At 37.1% G+C, this 17,044-nt stretch overlaps 1 protein-coding gene across 12 annotated transcripts in view; it reads right to left on the reverse strand.

Annotated features, from left to right (window-relative positions):
* LOC112452812 (septin-7) overlaps positions 1 to 17,044 on the reverse strand; it is a 74,175-nt gene that overhangs the window by 38,324 nt on the left and 18,807 nt on the right. For 4 of the 12 annotated variants that reach the window (XM_025013228.1, XM_025013227.1, XM_025013226.1 and 1 more), the window contains exons 1-2: positions 16,653 to 17,026; positions 11,348 to 11,791 (exon numbers count right to left, since the gene is read on the reverse strand). The exons of 2 other annotated variants lie outside the window; for them this stretch is intronic. In XM_025013228.1, coding sequence (XP_024868996.1) covers positions 11,348 to 11,695 — 348 coding nt within the window. In that variant the 5' untranslated portion in view covers positions 11,696 to 11,791; positions 16,653 to 17,026. Of the gene's footprint in view, positions 1 to 11,347; positions 11,792 to 12,215; positions 15,076 to 16,652; positions 17,027 to 17,044 lie in introns of those variants that run through there. 6 more of the 12 variants (XM_025013225.1, XM_025013223.1, XM_025013220.1 and 3 more) reach the window with 3 other exon arrangements.

Here is a 17,044-nt window from a genome sequence, read left to right on the forward strand (position 1 = left end):
CTATTATATTTTTCAGTTTTTTCTACCCCCATTTCATATAATTCGTTAAGATTTGGTTGATTAGTTCTGGAGTTATAGAAATTTTGGTAAATTTGGCACGTACACACATACATACATAGACATTTTTTAAAATTGCAATTTTTCGACGTTTTAGAACATTCTGAACACATTCAGAAAAAAAAAAAAAATTTTTTTTTACGAAAACAAAGCTTTCTCTATGAGAAAGCAAAATGACATTTTTTACGGTATTTTATTTAAATTAAGTAATAATGTTAGTAGACCTCAATAGGGATATTCAAATAAGTTAGAGTTTAATGGTTTGACAGGTTATGTCGGGTTAAAGTCGGGTAAAAAGTTAATTTTTAAACTTTTAACCCAAAGATTAATGTGATATGTTAATGAGTCACTTATGTATTTTGCATAACCTTAAAGAGTAACGCGCCCAAAGTTAATTAATTAATTTTTTACTCGACTTTAACCCGACATAACCTGTCAAACCGTTAAAGGCGTCCTATAGTGGTATGCACTAAGTGCACGTTAAACTGCACTTTAACTCGTATTTTATTTATTATAAATTTTTAAGAGCAAAATTGCAAAATCGGGCTGAAGGTAATTCTTCAGTTTAGCTACCCCAGCACAGAAATCAATGAAATTAGGCTTATTCGACGCGTTTTAACTTAAAAACTATTGGATCGAATTTGTATTAAAACCATATAAAATAAAGGTAGAATTTTCCGGGGAGTGCTATAGAGTGTATAGTTTTTCGTTATCTATTTTCTGGAAACCGATTTTTTAAATTTCTTTAATTCTTACGGGTGGTGTATGTTTGAACGTTTTTAACTTAAAAACTATTGGACCGAATTTGAATTAAAACCATATAAAATAGAGGTAGAATTTTCCGGGGAGTGCTATAGAGTGTATAGTTTTTCGTTATCTATTTTCTGGAAACCGATTTTTTTAATTTCTTTAATTCTTACGGGTGGTGTATGTTTGGACGTTTTTAACTTAAAAACTATTGGATCGAATTTGTATTTAAACCATATAAAATAGAGGTAGAATTTTCCGTGGAGTGCTATACAGTGTATAGTTTTTCGTTACCGATCTTCTGGAAACCGGTTTTTCTAATTTTTTAATTCTTACGGGAAATAATTTACCGAATCTCAAAGTATTATATATGAAACAGGGGTAGAATTTTCTGGGGAGTGATATAAAGTGTATAATTTTTCGTTACCGATCTTTTTGGAAATCGTTATCAGAAATTTCACGCATCAGCGTCTCACTTTGTCCTGTGAAAGTCCGGTATATTTGTCAGATTTTAAAAGATCTACAGTTCTATATGAGTTCTAAAGGCCGGTTCTACAATCAGTCGTATATCGTAGTCGTATGTCGGAACGCAGCCGATGGTCCAATGAGAATTTCTTTTTCAAAAACGTATTTTCCTCATTGGACCATGGATTACGTTCCGACATTCGACCTCGACATATGACTGATTGTAGAACCGGCCGAAGAGTTCTGGCGATACATTTATTTTTAAATAATTTGTATCGCCCGAGAAAGCCGCCATTTACGGGTATATGAGTGAGACGCTAGCCGATTTTCGACAATTGTGTTAGTTTTATTATAATTCTCATGCAGTTTTTAACGTGTCTTTCCAAAAACACTAGAATTTTAACGATAAAAAAATATTTGATTATTTTTTAAAGAATTTTTTCTTCCGAAAAAGCCGCATTTACGAGTATATGGATGAGATGCTGGCCAATTCTCGACAATTGTGTTAGTTCTATTATAATTCTCGTGTAGTTCTATTAAATCGTTTTCCAAAGAGTTCTGACGGTAAGCATAATAAATAATAATAAAAAAACTATATTCTCGGGCGATAGAAAAAAAAAAAAAAAAAATGTTTATCAAACAACAATATGATCTCGCTCGACTAATGTTTATCGCCAGAACTCTTCCTAGAACTCATATAGAACTATAGATCTTTTAAAATCTGACAAATACTGTACCTTTCGCAGGACTTTTGCAGGACAAAGTGAGACCTAACCTAACCTAACCTAGCATTTCAGTTTGTACTAACGCGTTTTTTGGCTTTAATGGCCAGAATTACTTATTAAACTATTTTTATAACCTATCAAGAACTCTAGAACTATTTAAAAAAAGCCAGAATTCTTAATAGTTTGAGTTTCCGCAAAATAAGACGCCAGCTTCACACGTACGAGGTGCATAGAGTGAAATAAAAGTGTTGATAAATCAATATTTCTAAAATTGAGGAAGTTATAAGAGCACACAAAGAGTGAATTCAACGAGTAAATATAAAAACCTTACACAGAAAAAAAGTGTCAAATCAACAACGTCTAATCTCATTTCAAGATTATATATACTTGTATGCAAAAATATATCTTGAAATGAGATTGTATTACGTTAAACAAAGAAAATTTGCTTGAATAAAGTCATTTATATAGTTAAACGAAGTTTTATATAGTTCAATCAAAAAAAAATTTTGAAATTTTTATAAGATTATATATTCCTGTGTATATACAAATATATCAGAGTTGATTTAAAACTTCTTTTTTTTCTGTGTACAGAATAATGTAAGTAAAGGCAACCGCTGAGGAATTTTAGTTTCTTCACATACTCCACAAAGCAAGACGGAAGCTTTAAACATACTTTGAACAAAAAGAGAGGTCCACCTCTATAATAAACACTTATTGTTAGATATATATCAATCCAAATATATTTAGAGAAACAAAATTTTTGGATATTTTTATCATTGACAGTCAAGGGGTTAATTTGTTAATTCTATCAAATGAGAGATATCTATCTTCTCTATAAGAAAAAAAATATACGTGCACGTCTCACATAAAAATATATGTACTTTCTCCGGCTTTTCAGCGCTACATTTTCGATCGTCATTATCCTCGGCCTTATTATCTTCGAACTCACGACCTACAAAGCGTCTCCCCCCTCTCCTTTCGAGGAATAACTTTGGTTCCCAGGCTTGGGAACCCCTGCCGTAGGTCAATACTCTCTCTCGGCGAGGTTCGCTACCACTACTAGGCACCACCACCGGGTGGCGCGAGTCATCGTCGTCGTGGTGACTCGATTAAATCGATTCCGTGGAAAATGCATTGCGAGCGCGTACGGACGATGCTTTTGTCTCAACAAAGTTCTTCTCGAGTGCGAGCGATCGAGCCCCCTCGTACGAAACGGAGTCTGCTGCCGCCTTTCATCTTCTTCCGAGTCTCTGTTGGCTGGATTGCCGCGCCGCGCCGGCGCCGTCGCTTTCGATGATCGTCCGCCGGCGAATGAACTTTCACCTTAAAGACCGCGTTTGCACTGCGGCACGTGCTCGTTCCGTTTTCGACGGACGAAAGGGACGACGGGGTGAGATCCAAATCAAGATTTTTTTCGCGCAAAGCGCTATGGAAAAGAAAGCAGGCACGGCAATGAGCAAGGCTTTTATTAACGAATTTCTTTTGATGAAAGTTGCAGCGGGGGATCTAATAAGTACACTCGTTACAATTTTCAATAAGTTGATACAAATATAAAATGTATTTATGCGATTTACCGTATTTTACGACACGAGTCTAGTGAATCATTCATTAAGTACCATTTGTATATTTCAAGTAATTACGCTTTCATTAAACGCTCAACATCATTTGGAGTTAATTAATCGTCGGGAGAAAAGGGAATTATGACAACATTCTACGACGGATATTCGCTAAGCTATTTTCTTAATAGCGAGGTTGCTATTATACGCACGAGAACACGTAAGTCATGTTTATTGTTAAACGAGAACAAACGTGAGCGTACTCGAGCGAGGTTGATAAATGATAACACCTATATTTAACGCCTATACTAATACGCGAGATCGTCAGGCTAAATTATATCGCAACCAAGTCGTAGTCCCAATATTATAATCTCGAATTCGCCATTTATCCCATGGCATGACAAATAAATAACTATATAAAACAATATGTTTTGATAGGTAACAATATGTTAAAAAATTCGACAAGCAAGCGAAATTTTTGCAATTTCGCTTATATACGAGGGTTGTTTGATAAGTTTGGTAAATTTGTAAAAGAGATAGCGTCACAACCTATTTGGTGACGTGATGCCTGGAAAGTTTCACTCAACTTCCCCAAGACAAATTTCAGCCAGTAGTGACGCGTTATTCACATTTGGTAGTCGTTTAAAGCGAGTGGTTTAGCAGTTGCAAAAAAAATTTGTGCAGTAATAAAACACTTTTATTTAAAGAAGTGGAAAGCAGCACAGAGATCAAAGCCGAGTTAGATGAAGTTCATAGGGACTCTGCTCCTGCGTTGAGAATCATTTATTTCTGGATAAATGAATTCAAACGTGGTCGAACCTGCACTGAAGACGAAGCGCGTCCAGTTGAGGTCACCACGTTGGGCATCGTGGAAAAAATGGTATGGTTATGGAAGATCGCCGATGAAGGTGCGTGAGATCGCTAAGGCCGTAGGCATTTCCACGGAACGAGTGCATAAACATCCCGCATGAAAAACTGCATGTGAAAAAACTGTGTGCACGATGGGTGCCGCAATTGCTAACTCTTGATAAAAAACGCACTCGAAAGGACGTTTCAATTCAGTGTTTGGCGATGTTGAAGTGCAATCCATAAGATTTTTGGCGTCAATTCGTGACTGTGGACAAAACTTGGATCCACAGCTATACACCAAAAAAAAAGTATTCTATCTACAAAGTGAAATATCCTGTAATCTCATATTCTAAGCGGAAAGTTTTACAGAAAGAGTATTCCTCTGTCAATAAGTAGACTATTCATCAAAAATCTATTACATATTATTCTAACGGTTTTCCTCTTGTATTAAGAGAAATATGTTTACTTGAAGCGGAATGCTCTCTGAAATTAAGCGTTACTTCTGTATAGTAATAGAATACTTTTATCTTATAATAATTCACTCGTCTACGCAGAGTGAATTACTGTTTACGGCGGATGGCGTTTCCCGCGAAACGGACGACCGGGACGACACAGCTACCGCGCGATTCTCAGTTGTTTACGTATAAGCCCGGCTGGCAACAGTGGCAACTCATCTAGTCCGCGTGCAAGTCGGTGCTCGATATACGCAGCGTCCTGCGTCAATAGTTCGGGTTTCCGCGTAGAAAATTGAAGGATAAAAATTCGTTGAACTTTACGTAGCCGGAGCGCGCGCGCACGCGTGTGTGTGGTGTGTCGCGTGCGCAAAATTCTCTCTTTTTTTCCTCGCACAGCAGCGGGCAGGCTTCCACTTTCGACGCACATTTTTCTTACGGAAACGACAAGTGTTAGCCAAGTGATTGCTTTTCTTGTAAATTAGTGCTTTGAGCCGATTTCACAGTTTCTGATTAATTTGATCCTCCGATTAAACTCACTCTGCATCTCTTTCTAACCATATTTCTGTCCCCCTTAGAAAGAGACGAAGAGTGAGTTTAATCGAAGGGTTAAGTTAATCGGAGATTGTGAAATCGACCCAAAAATGAGTGACGATACTGACGATCGAGAATTCATTAGAAATACATTAACTGAATGGAAATTATCAAAATATACACTCCTGAGTCAAAGGAGCAGTCAAAGCAGTAGATAATACCTGGTGAAAGTGCACCGAAAAAGGCGAAAACTGTTTTGTCGGTTGAAAAGGTGATGACCACTGTTTTTTGAGATTCCCAAGGAATTATTCTGATTGACTACTTGCAGAAGAATAAGACAATAACAGGAGAGTATTATGCAACATTATTGGACCGTTTGAAAGAAGAGCTAAAGAAAAACGGCCAAGATTGGTGCGCAAAAAAGTGCTCTTTCACCAAGACAACGCGTCGGTCAACAAGTCGACCGTCGCAATGGCAAAATTACACGAATTGAGCTTCAAATTGATTCCTCATCCACCCTATTCTTCTGACCCCGTGCGACTTCTTTTTGATCCCAAAATCTGGGAAAAAATTCTCGTTAAATGAGGAACTCATCGTCGCCGTCAATGAGTATTTTGCAGGTTTTGAGAAAGCCATCTTTTCTGACGGTATTAAAAAATTGAAAACTCGCTAGACCAAGTGTATAGTCTTCGGAGAGTATGTTGAGAAGTAAACGCAATTAAAAAAAGTGTTTTACTTGCTTTTTTACCAAACCTATCAAACAACCCTCGTATAATCCTCTCCTCGAATAACATGTTGGTGCGTGTTAAAAAAGCTTTTTAAACACCGCGTTACAGAGATTACTGCAACGCGGTGAAATTAATGTAGGTCCGTCCAACGCTTGCATAATAAGCGCACTCATAAAATTTCAGCGAACGACTTCTTTCTTCTCTCTATCTGCCGAGTTCGCCGCTCATTTTAATATTAATGAAGCAAGCTGATGATTCGATCACGAGGAGTCTCTTTTTCAAACGCCCTTTTATTAACCGCAGAATTATTGCGTCGACTTTCGCGGTATCGATCGGACTCCTAGGGTTGTAAATCAATCTTGCAACCTTTATAAAGAAAGCCGTTTTGGTTTTGCGATCGTGTGGCATTTGGAGAGTCGCGTATTCTTCAAAATTAGACAAATTTGTCCCAAAAGTTCTTAACAAACTTAATAGTCGACTATCCAGAGCAAACAGTATCTTTTTCGCGAAAAACAGATTGTTTTTCGTGAAAGGGGATCTCTAGAATTAAAAAAAGAACTTATTCGGACTGTCGTATTTTGCGTCAATAATGTTTGTTAAAGTTCATGGTTTTATAGACAATCTTGAAAGTATTATAATTTATGATTAGCGATCAGACATATTCGGATACCTAAGCGATAGCGTACAAATTGCAACGTGATCAGATCCGCGCGAGTCCGTTCGCAAAAACATTTCATTTGAATCTTCCGGTTCGCGAGACACGAGAGAACGCGCGACGTTGCGGAAGCGGAAGAGATGGATTTACGTCCTCATTGACGGCAACTTAGTCCCCATTACACCTAAGAGTTCATTTGCATCAATTATCGTCTCCGTCTATTCCTCTCTTTATCTATCGGAGATGCAGCGCGATGGCGCTCATGAAAAATTCAACGCCCAGTTCCGTACGAGAATAAATGCTCAATGCCGTAAATCTGGGTTACCGCGACCAATAGTCGTGATTCGATTCATTATGCGACACCGTTGACGGACGAGGGAGCGCGTATCCCACAATAAAAGCAGCCGACGACAGTCCTTATCGAATCGCGACGATTCGATTACATGCATGTCAAAAGGATACCTTAATTATGGTAAGCAATATTGCATCAAGAAAAGAACGTAGAAAGCATCTTGCTATTTTAAGACAATCAAAGTGACGAAATAATAGATAAGAAAAATGACATATAAAAACTAGGAATAAAAGAAATACGGAAAGGAGTAAAAGGCAGCTCGAGGGTGACTGGAATAAAAAACCCGGCACGATATAAATACATCAAATCGGCTAATTATCAAGAAGACGAGCATCCGAATTTCAGACGAGTTCGCTTTTATAAGATTCAGAGTTGGGTGAGCCGCGCGGAATGCGCTTGAGGCTGAAAGTAGTTTGCGAATCGCCGGACAATGCGCTGCGACAATGCCGCTTCGGTGAATGACATACAATACCAATTGCGCAACGCAGCTCGCAATAACGCACTAGTTCGCGCGTTTGTTGGCCTTTAAGACAGTCGTTAATGCGTCGTACGCCGTGCACGTGTCCTCGACCTGGACATCGAGGGGACGAACTTTTCCTTAATTAGCGCGCCCTTTCGAAAAAGGATGGCGCATGACGCGAATTTATTATCGACTTTGCCGCCCACGTGCTGTCGATGTAATTCCGTCTAATTTCACTATTTTTTATCCGCGACATTATTTTGCGTTATTTCGGTAGTAACGAGAATTGCTGGATCGTTTTATAAATGTCATTGAATTATCTCTTAATTGCGTCGTATCAACTTTTAATTGCGTTGCTTCGTAATTAGCTACCACGTCCGGAGAACAAAAATTACGTGTACAAGAAGCGCTTGTAAATAACAAATGTCATTTTGAAATGTATGTCCTAGTTTTCGTTCTACCTCTAATATTTAAAATTAAAAAGCTTTACAATTTGGCTAAATAAAATTGTGAAAACTTAATGTTATATATTAATTATATTAATGTAAAAAAAGTCTATTTAAGAACAAGTAGAAAAGAGAGTTTCTCGCTAATAAAACTCAGTTCCTTTAATCTCGAATAATAAGTTATTTATATCATAAATTATATAGTAATTAAATTAATGTTTCGTACGTGTGCAAGACGAAAAATCGCAGCACGAAATATATTGACGTGAAATGTATTTGATGTCGAACGAGAAAACATCGTTTCATCGCGGAGAACAAAGTCGAATTGTGTCGCAATAGAAAGAAAAAAAATTTATAACTTCTCTGGATATCTCCGGCAGGCTTGAATGGCAGAATTGTTCGAGCTCTCTCCGCAAGTTTCTCTCTCTTTTGGCACAGACTGACAGTTTATCGCCAGAGGATATCGCCGTTCTTTCATTCGTAAAAATGTGTCAGATCGATTAGACTTGGCGAGAGCTCGTCGACCCTTCTCTTCAGGGCTGAGACGATTGAACGATACTTTTATCATTTCACTATCGTGCGTGCCCTCGCGCCTTATTACATTTCCCCTTTTCTCTATTCTTCCTGCCTACTTCCTTTTTACAACGAGCCATTTTCGTGACTGATAATTCTCATGAACTCTTGAAAGTATTATATACTTGTTTACATGATTGTATATATTTTAATATCGAAACAAGTTGTCGTTGACTGTTTATCTGACTTCTATATATGTGACTTGTATCTTTTAAATTTTCAACCAATTTCAACTACACATACAAACTAATTTCAGTTGTATATCTTTTTTGTCTAAGCTCCAGGTTAAATTCAAAAAATAATCTTTAAAATTTTAACACTTTGAATGGCGACATCAACAAACGCAATAAGAGCAAAGAAATACTCTTTCTCGCGATTTGAATACGAAGTGCACACGGTCTGCGCTTTGTATGACTCATGAATTACAGTGTATTTTCATTGAGGGTGAAATCCTCGATTTAGCGTCCCTGAACCTGAACTATCCCTCGGCCCGAAAAGCAAGAGAGACCTTTGGTCATGTGGTGCTCGACAGTGAGTAATTTCTCAAATCGAGATTATCTCACGTGCGCGATAAGTATTTGAAAAAAGTGAGTCTTCAATTATTACCATATTGTAGGAAATTATAATTCGTAAGATTTCGGTTTTAACTTTGGTTTATTATAAAACTAATAAATTCTAATTTGCTACTTTATTCAAGAATGTCGCAGTCATAATATAACATTCGAAATATTCGATAAGAATTTGACAGCAAAATTCCGATAAAATAGTTTAAAATTCGTCAATATATATTTCCTTGAAAATGGAAATTTTCTGGCGGAAATCAGTCCTCTTGAAAACTTTTAAAACGAAAAGTTGGTACTAAAGGTCATAAATTAGGATAATGCTCGTTAAGTAACTATTTCACGAGCTTTGTTTTCTAGAATAAAACTATATCGTGACTCACTATGAATATTTATCTAAACTTCTGAAAGATATTCCCACTATTTTAACAGATTTGATTTGCATCTATAAGTTTTAAACAGTAAAAATCTATTCCGTCTTTTTACAAATTAAACTTTGAAGAATCTGCCATCATCAATTGAAGCGAGATGCAGTGCATAAAAGTCACAACATAAGTTCAATGAACTTAACACACAATTTTATATGGATCAAGGATTAAAGCTTGGGCGATAAAAACTTGCGTCTTTCCCTCGCAAATGATTTAGATAGGTACGGACACTATTTATATTTAAATTAGCTTTAACTCGTAGTATTCTTTGGTGTTATGTTCTATGAGAATACGTTTCTTATAGTAAACTACTATAGTAATTAAACTATTATAAATGTCAATCCACACAGAGCGCTAGAATACAGAGTGTTCGGAAATTCAAATTTTCAGAGATTGTCGGAGGCACCATAAGAATCATTTTTTTGCAAATAAACCTGAGGACGCGTTATTACATCTCTACGACGTCGGAAATGTCAGCGGCAAATGCTCTGAGCAAGGTGAAATCAAAGACGATCCTAGCGTGTTCGCCACACTCTCAGAAAAGAATTCTAGATACAATACTATTAGGATCGAAATAAGGCCAATCATATTTAGTATTAAAAGAAGAATATTTTAATCTTAAATAGAGGAATTCTTGAATCTAGAATAATTCTGAGAAAATTAGAGGGATAGCATCAAGATTATTTTATTCTAGATTTAAGAATATCTCTATTTAAGATTAAAATATTCTTTTTTCTAGAAGTCTAATTTAAGAATTCCTTTATTTAAGATTAAAATATTCTTCTTTCAATACTAAATATGATTGGCCCTATTTCGATCCTAATAGTATTGTATCTAGAATTCTTTTCTGAGAGTGCAGAGTCCGCCGGTCCATAGTTCGGAGCTATCGTCTGTGCAAAGATCATGGGGGACGACACTTCGAGCACTTGCTCTAAGACACCCTCCTGCATGACATCGCTCATAAACAGTAGCGATGTAACGACACGTTTCCGACCCCAGGTTCATTTGCAAAGAATGATCCTTATAGTGCCTCTGACAATCTCTGAAGGTTTGTCGGTTAAATTTCCGAACACCCTGTATAAATATACACGTGTGCAAATTCCAGATCAGAATATGTAAAAATTAATCGATACTTTCTAGAACCAAATTCGGAAGCTAATTTTTAATTTTATGTACAATAAAGATCAGTTTCTTAAATTATAAATGGTGGAAATCGCGAAAAAATTGGGCTGAGATAACAAGATATATAAAAATAGGATAAAAACTATCTTTTTAAGTATTTTAGCATTTCTGAAGTGTTTTATTTTGAAGTATTTTCTTAGTCTTCAGTAAAAAAAAAGTTATAAAACTAAACTATAATACAAGTAATTAAATAATTGGAACAAAATCGTCACTAATTGTAAGTAAATTATTGTACTATTAAAACTTTTGACTTATTTTGACTCTTAGATAGATAAAAATGCTACCATTGTATTCAACGACCCAAAAAACATAAGATTACATGTATAACTAACGTTATACTTTTTAGGCAGAAATCAGCCTATTTTACCCACCATCCTTTGAATGGCGTTAACGCAGAGTTACTTCATACAATATTCGCCCAGCGTAACGGGGAACAAAAAAAAAAAGAACAAATAAGACACAGAAGAGTAGCTTCATAAAGAGAAATGTGTAATGATTGTCAAAGACCTATGGCGCGGCGAAGTAGTATCGACTTGCGGGATTTTATGTCGCAATGATCGTCACGTTGTCTCGCTTACCGAGCTAGACTCGCCGTTCGCCTTTTCCCCATCCAGTATCTTCTGCCTCAGGGCGAGTTTCTCCAGGCTGAATTTGTAGCTGCCGCCGTTCGAGCCGGCGTTAAAGCTCGACCTGGGCAGAGTCGGCGGCGGCACTTGCCGCGCCTTCTCCCGGTTCAGCAGCGTGCTACTGCTGTAGAGGAAGGACGAGTTGCTGTTGTTGGATAGGCCGACACGTCCGCCAGATGATGGAGAGATGCCCGACGATGTCGTGGACGACACCGTGGATGACGAGGACGATGACGACGATAGAGTCTTGATGCCGTTGCTCTGCGCGCCGCCAGTGGTACCGTTCTCCGTCGTCGACATGTTCTCACTACACGAAACAGCCTCTCTTTCTCTCGCTCGCTCCTCCCGCAGATCACCGCGGGAATTCGACAGGGGATTTAACCCTTAAACCGAAAACTGACAGACGCTTAACGAGTTCGCTCATGTTTCTCATGTCATTCGACACGCTAGGATCATGTATTCGTGTCGCATATGTATATATACATATACATATGCATATATATATATATATGTGTGTGTATATATATATATACACACACTTTATATATATATAAAGATCATTATGATTGTCCACGGTAATGACTCGGAGCGAAACGAGACGTGTTAAACAAAAACGTGTCTTTGAGACTGATTGGGATTTGAGATATTCTGGTTGCACTTTAAAATATATGATAAAAAATTGATTTTATTAATTTATAGTCTATTAAAACACATACGAAGGATAGTATAAATAAGAAAGAGCAAGATTTATTGTCACTGACAATGAATCTCAGGAATCGACTTCGATTTAAGTGTTAAAATTAAAGAATATGACACCTACTGGATTTTTGTTTTATAAAACTGCGACTCTTGGAATTTGGTAAAGCAACATCAATTTCTAGACGTAATTGCCTAGTATTATCACCTGCAATATCGTCCGTCTCTTATTACCAGTACCTATGCAGTTTTATGAAATAGAGTCTAGAGCTGTGAAAAAAATCGTGGATATGGTAAAACGATATGCAAAACGCACGCAGTGCGCGTAACTGTACATCGACTGTGTATGTATCTCGAAGCGACCGATCGAAAGACTGACGTGTCCGTGAAGTTGGAATATAATTTTCCAGCAGATCAAAAATAAAAGGGAGTTCTTGTTGCATGCAGTTGAGTTTTATAGTTCCTGATGCTTTTCAGTAATAGTTCTGGTAATTTTATACAAAAAACAGTCGAAAAAATAATCTGCTAATACTTTCCGTAGCAGATCATTTTCTAGCAGATCAAAAATAAAAGGGAGTTCTTCTCGCATACAGTCAAGTTCTATAGTTCCTGATACTTTTTAGTAATAGTTCTGGTAATTATGCCAAAAAAGTCCATTGAAAAAATGATCTGTTAGTTTTCTGTAGCAAACGTCTATTATACGATTGCAATATACTGGTGCATTGACGTGAGTTCTTTTCGAGGCTTACGTTACAATTCTAGTGCCTCCATGTAGTTCAGAAGAGTTTCAGCTTCTAGCAATTTTCGAATAATTGTTAACAATTTTTATCAATACTTCATCCATATAATCGTGATATGCTAATACATTACTGTAAGTTGGGGGCTATTTTCGAGTCCTGCGTTATAGATCTAGTATTCCTCCATGTATTTCAGAAAAGTTCTAGTTTCTAGCAATTTTTGAATAATTATTAACAATTTTTATCAACGTCTCTACTATACGATTGTAACATGCTGATGCATCAATGTGAGTTCTGGGCCCTTTTCGAGGCCTACGTTGTAGTTCAAGTGCTCTTCCATGTATTTCAGAAGAGTTTTAGCAATTTTCGAATAATTATTAACAATTTTTATCAATACTTCACCCATATAATCGTGATAGTACATTACTTAAGTTCGGGACTCTTTTTTTGAATTCTATATTATAGATCTAGTACTCCTTCATGTAAGTATTCCAGAAGAATTCTGAAATACATGGAGAAGTACTAGAACTATAACGTAGATCTCGAAAAGAGCACCAGCATATCACAATTGTATAGTAGACATTTGCTACGAAAAACTAGCAGATCATTTTTTCAATGAACTTTTTTTGGCAAAATTACCAGAACTATCACTAAAAAGTATCAGGAACTATAGAACTCGACTGTGCGCGAAAATTCCATTTTATTTTTGATTTGCTAGAAAATGATCTGCTACGAAAAGTTAGCAGATCATTTTTTCAATCGACTGCTTTTGGATAAAATCACCAGAATTATTACTAAAAAATATCAGGAACTATAGAACTTGACTGCATGCGACAAAAATTCCCTTTTATTTTTGATTTGCTGGAAATTGATATGCCAACTTCACCGACATAAGGCTGATTGACCCCGCAAAACTTTATTTGGAACTCGTTCGACAGTACCATCTCACTCATTAAGCAAGCTTAACACATAACGTTTTTATCCTCGTCTGTCCGATAACGAAAGAAACAATTTTCGTTGTAATCAAACGGACACGCTTCGTTTACTTTTAAACTGAAATTAGATTAATACAGACAATACAAGTAATAAATCTAGTAAAAACAGCAAATGTAATATTTTATCAAGTTTTTTAAATAAAAATACTAGCCGTTATGACAATTTCCAACATTCCCGGTGATATTTTTGTGCATCAAGGGTTTCAATACGCGCGATGGCGATCGACAGTTGACGTTGGCAAAATAGTCGCGAGGAGAGATAAAAGAAGAAGCCTCTCGATCGGGGCGCTGGTGGAAACATGTCGAAAGCCGATACGCGATGGCGTGGATTTTGTTTATCGTCGCGAGAGTGGTGCTCTACGAGATAAGAGTCACCCGACTCGTCTTACGCGTCACGAGGATAACCGAACGACGACGTCGACAAAAGACAGTGTTCTCGCTTCAGTATCTTTCGTATCTCACGAACGTATGGACCGGTAGCATTTCTCGGGATCGATCGGCAAACCAGGGAAGCAAATTTAAATGTGAGGACTGTAAAATCAATATTCGCACTCTGCGATCTTTCTTCCAATATTCGGATAAAAATCAGCAGCGTTGTCCTGCATTTAAATAGTCACTTTGGACGATAATCTATATTAATCTATATTTCAGAAAATTCGATGTTAAAATTAAAAAATCTTCATAATTATAAAGATTACACCTATTACATTTATTAATAATGAATTAAATGTCAAATAAATTCCATGTATCACGATTTATATGTAAAACGCAGATAATTGCAGAGGTAGCAGCACCAGTATGGTCAGTATGGTACATACCATACGTGACATTTTTTAGTGTGAATTTTAGCTTGACATTTTTTTTAGTAAGAAATTTAACAGCGAAAAATGTTTAACTGAGACATGTGAAAGATGTAGTAACATTCTTCGAGAAAAATGCCTGGTGTGCTCGTTCCAGAATATTTCAGCTTTTCCTGACTGTACCAGGTTCCACTTGCACTAATGAACGAAGTTTTTCCAGTTTAAGGCGACTGAAGAATTATCTACGTTCTACAATGTTGCAAGATCATCTTAATAACATTGCAATTCTACATCTTCATCATGTTATGACAAAAAAACTGGATTTAGATCAGTTGGTTGGTGAATTTCGAAGAATTCAGAACGTACTGCAACGTTTGCACTTTTGTACTAATTCCAAATATTAAATCTTTAAGTATTTCACCTCGTCTTTAACTAAAGTTTATTAATTTGAAACGTTAAATATATTTAAAAAAATATATATAAATATATAATATATAATAATATATAAAAATGCATTTAAATATATATTATATATTTGAAAAGTTTGCATAAATAAAATTGTTATTTTTACCGTGTTACGGCAAAAAATTAAAACTCGCCTGCTTACCTCCCCCGTCACTATACGTGAGGATTTTCTATTCTGCCGCCTCTGGATAATTGAAAAGAATGTCAATAAAAGCTAATATCAATCAATCTTTATTAATTTTAGCTTATGGTTTAGCAGCAAGAAGTGGTTTACAAAGTAACTTAATTCACTCATACCTTCCATGTAACCATACTACTTAACCCTATCTACTTTTCCTATAATTCTAGCCCTTTTTTCTTTCCATATTTATTTCGATAACAACTATCTTTTAGCCCTATCTAATTCATCATTTCATATTTTATCTACTATTTCTTCTTTAGTAATGAAAAGCTAGTAAAAGATTAACAAAAAGCCAATAAAAAGTTCGGCAACGGGATAATACATACATTCAAAAATGACATTTATTGCAGTTGGAGACACGATTTTTTTTCAAGTATTGCAATTGTTATATACAATTCAAACTGAATTGTTATATACAATTCAAACTGAATTGTTATATACATATTTTATGCAGAATACGATCGCTCTTTCTAACTCGATGTCGGAGGAGATTGAGGAATGTCAGTTTCACTTGTAGACATCTGATATACAACATTACGAATTGTTTACGCATGATCACTTGGCGTTGACTCACTGGCGGCAGTCTGCGTTTCGACTCGCGTATGATTTCGATATCGGGGTATGCATCGTAGTAAAAGTATAATTGCGCGTAAAGCAAATCCCGTGAAAAGCTAGCTCGCTTCACTTCCGCGTAACTTCGCGATCGGTGAAGGATGCGGAAGGAGCGTTCGACGAGAGATCCGAGCTGCCCTTAAATCACGCCGATCATATCCTTTTTCCGGTTAACGAAAATCGCAATGCAATTTTCCCAGCTGAACAATTAAGGAAATCCTTTCTCCGAAACATCAATCCGTATAAACATAAATAAATAAATATAATTATTTCATTCAGATTTGTGCATGTCGATGTAACAAAACTCGAATTCCTTTCTGTGTCCTGCAAGCAGGATTACTTATATTATTCTCGCTGGGTATAAGAAGGGATTCGAACCGGTACTTTCTCCTTGAATGAAATTTTCGACGCGTGTAAATAAGGAGGGAAAAGCAGTAAGCATCCCAAAACGATCGTCGCGAATAAACATAGAGGTCACTTTCCGCTCGCCGAAATCATACCGGTTTCATCATCCTCGTGTAAAAGAAGACGAGTATTTCGTTAACCGGAGTCGTTGGGTTTGCGCGTCCGCCCGAGCGTATCTCGCTCCCAAGGGAGTGACAGTGGAGCTTCCAAACGATCGTAGCGTCCGGAGCGAGGGCTTCCCATTCAGACTCGCTCAAGAGCGTGCCTCGAGCATCGCTCCAGAATGTGTTCTAGCGAGAACACTGTCGAACGTCGCATTCGTTCGTCTCTAACAATAAGATCGTGATATCGCGGCATGATACTAACCGTCCTTCCACACTGTCAACGCTCACTGCGTAGGTGGTGCGCGCGCGGAATCCGAGGGTTGTTCTTCAGGGGAGAGAGAAAGATGAAAAAGACGAGGAACGAAACGGAATAGATCAGAGAATGAACGGGAGTACGCGCGCGCGAGATAGAGCGAGAAGGAAAACGGGGACGCGTCGAACTGCGTGGGCTTCTTGAGACCTGAGAAGTCGGCGTTGTCGATGATTCACACCATCGCTGAGCCGGTCGAGCGTGACCGCGTTTTCACTCTCATTTGACGTGGTTCATTGCGCGCTATTGACGCGAGAATGAAGAAAAAGAGAGAGAGAAAGAGAGAGAGAGAGAGAAAGAGAGAGAGAGAGAGAGAGAGAGAGAGAGAGAGAGAGAGAGAGAGA

Source organism: Temnothorax curvispinosus, unplaced genomic scaffold, assembly GCF_003070985.1.
Source record: "Temnothorax curvispinosus isolate PA1 unplaced genomic scaffold, ASM307098v1 QBEX01003693.1, whole genome shotgun sequence".
Classification (NCBI taxonomy): Eukaryota; Metazoa; Arthropoda; class Insecta; order Hymenoptera; family Formicidae; genus Temnothorax; species Temnothorax curvispinosus.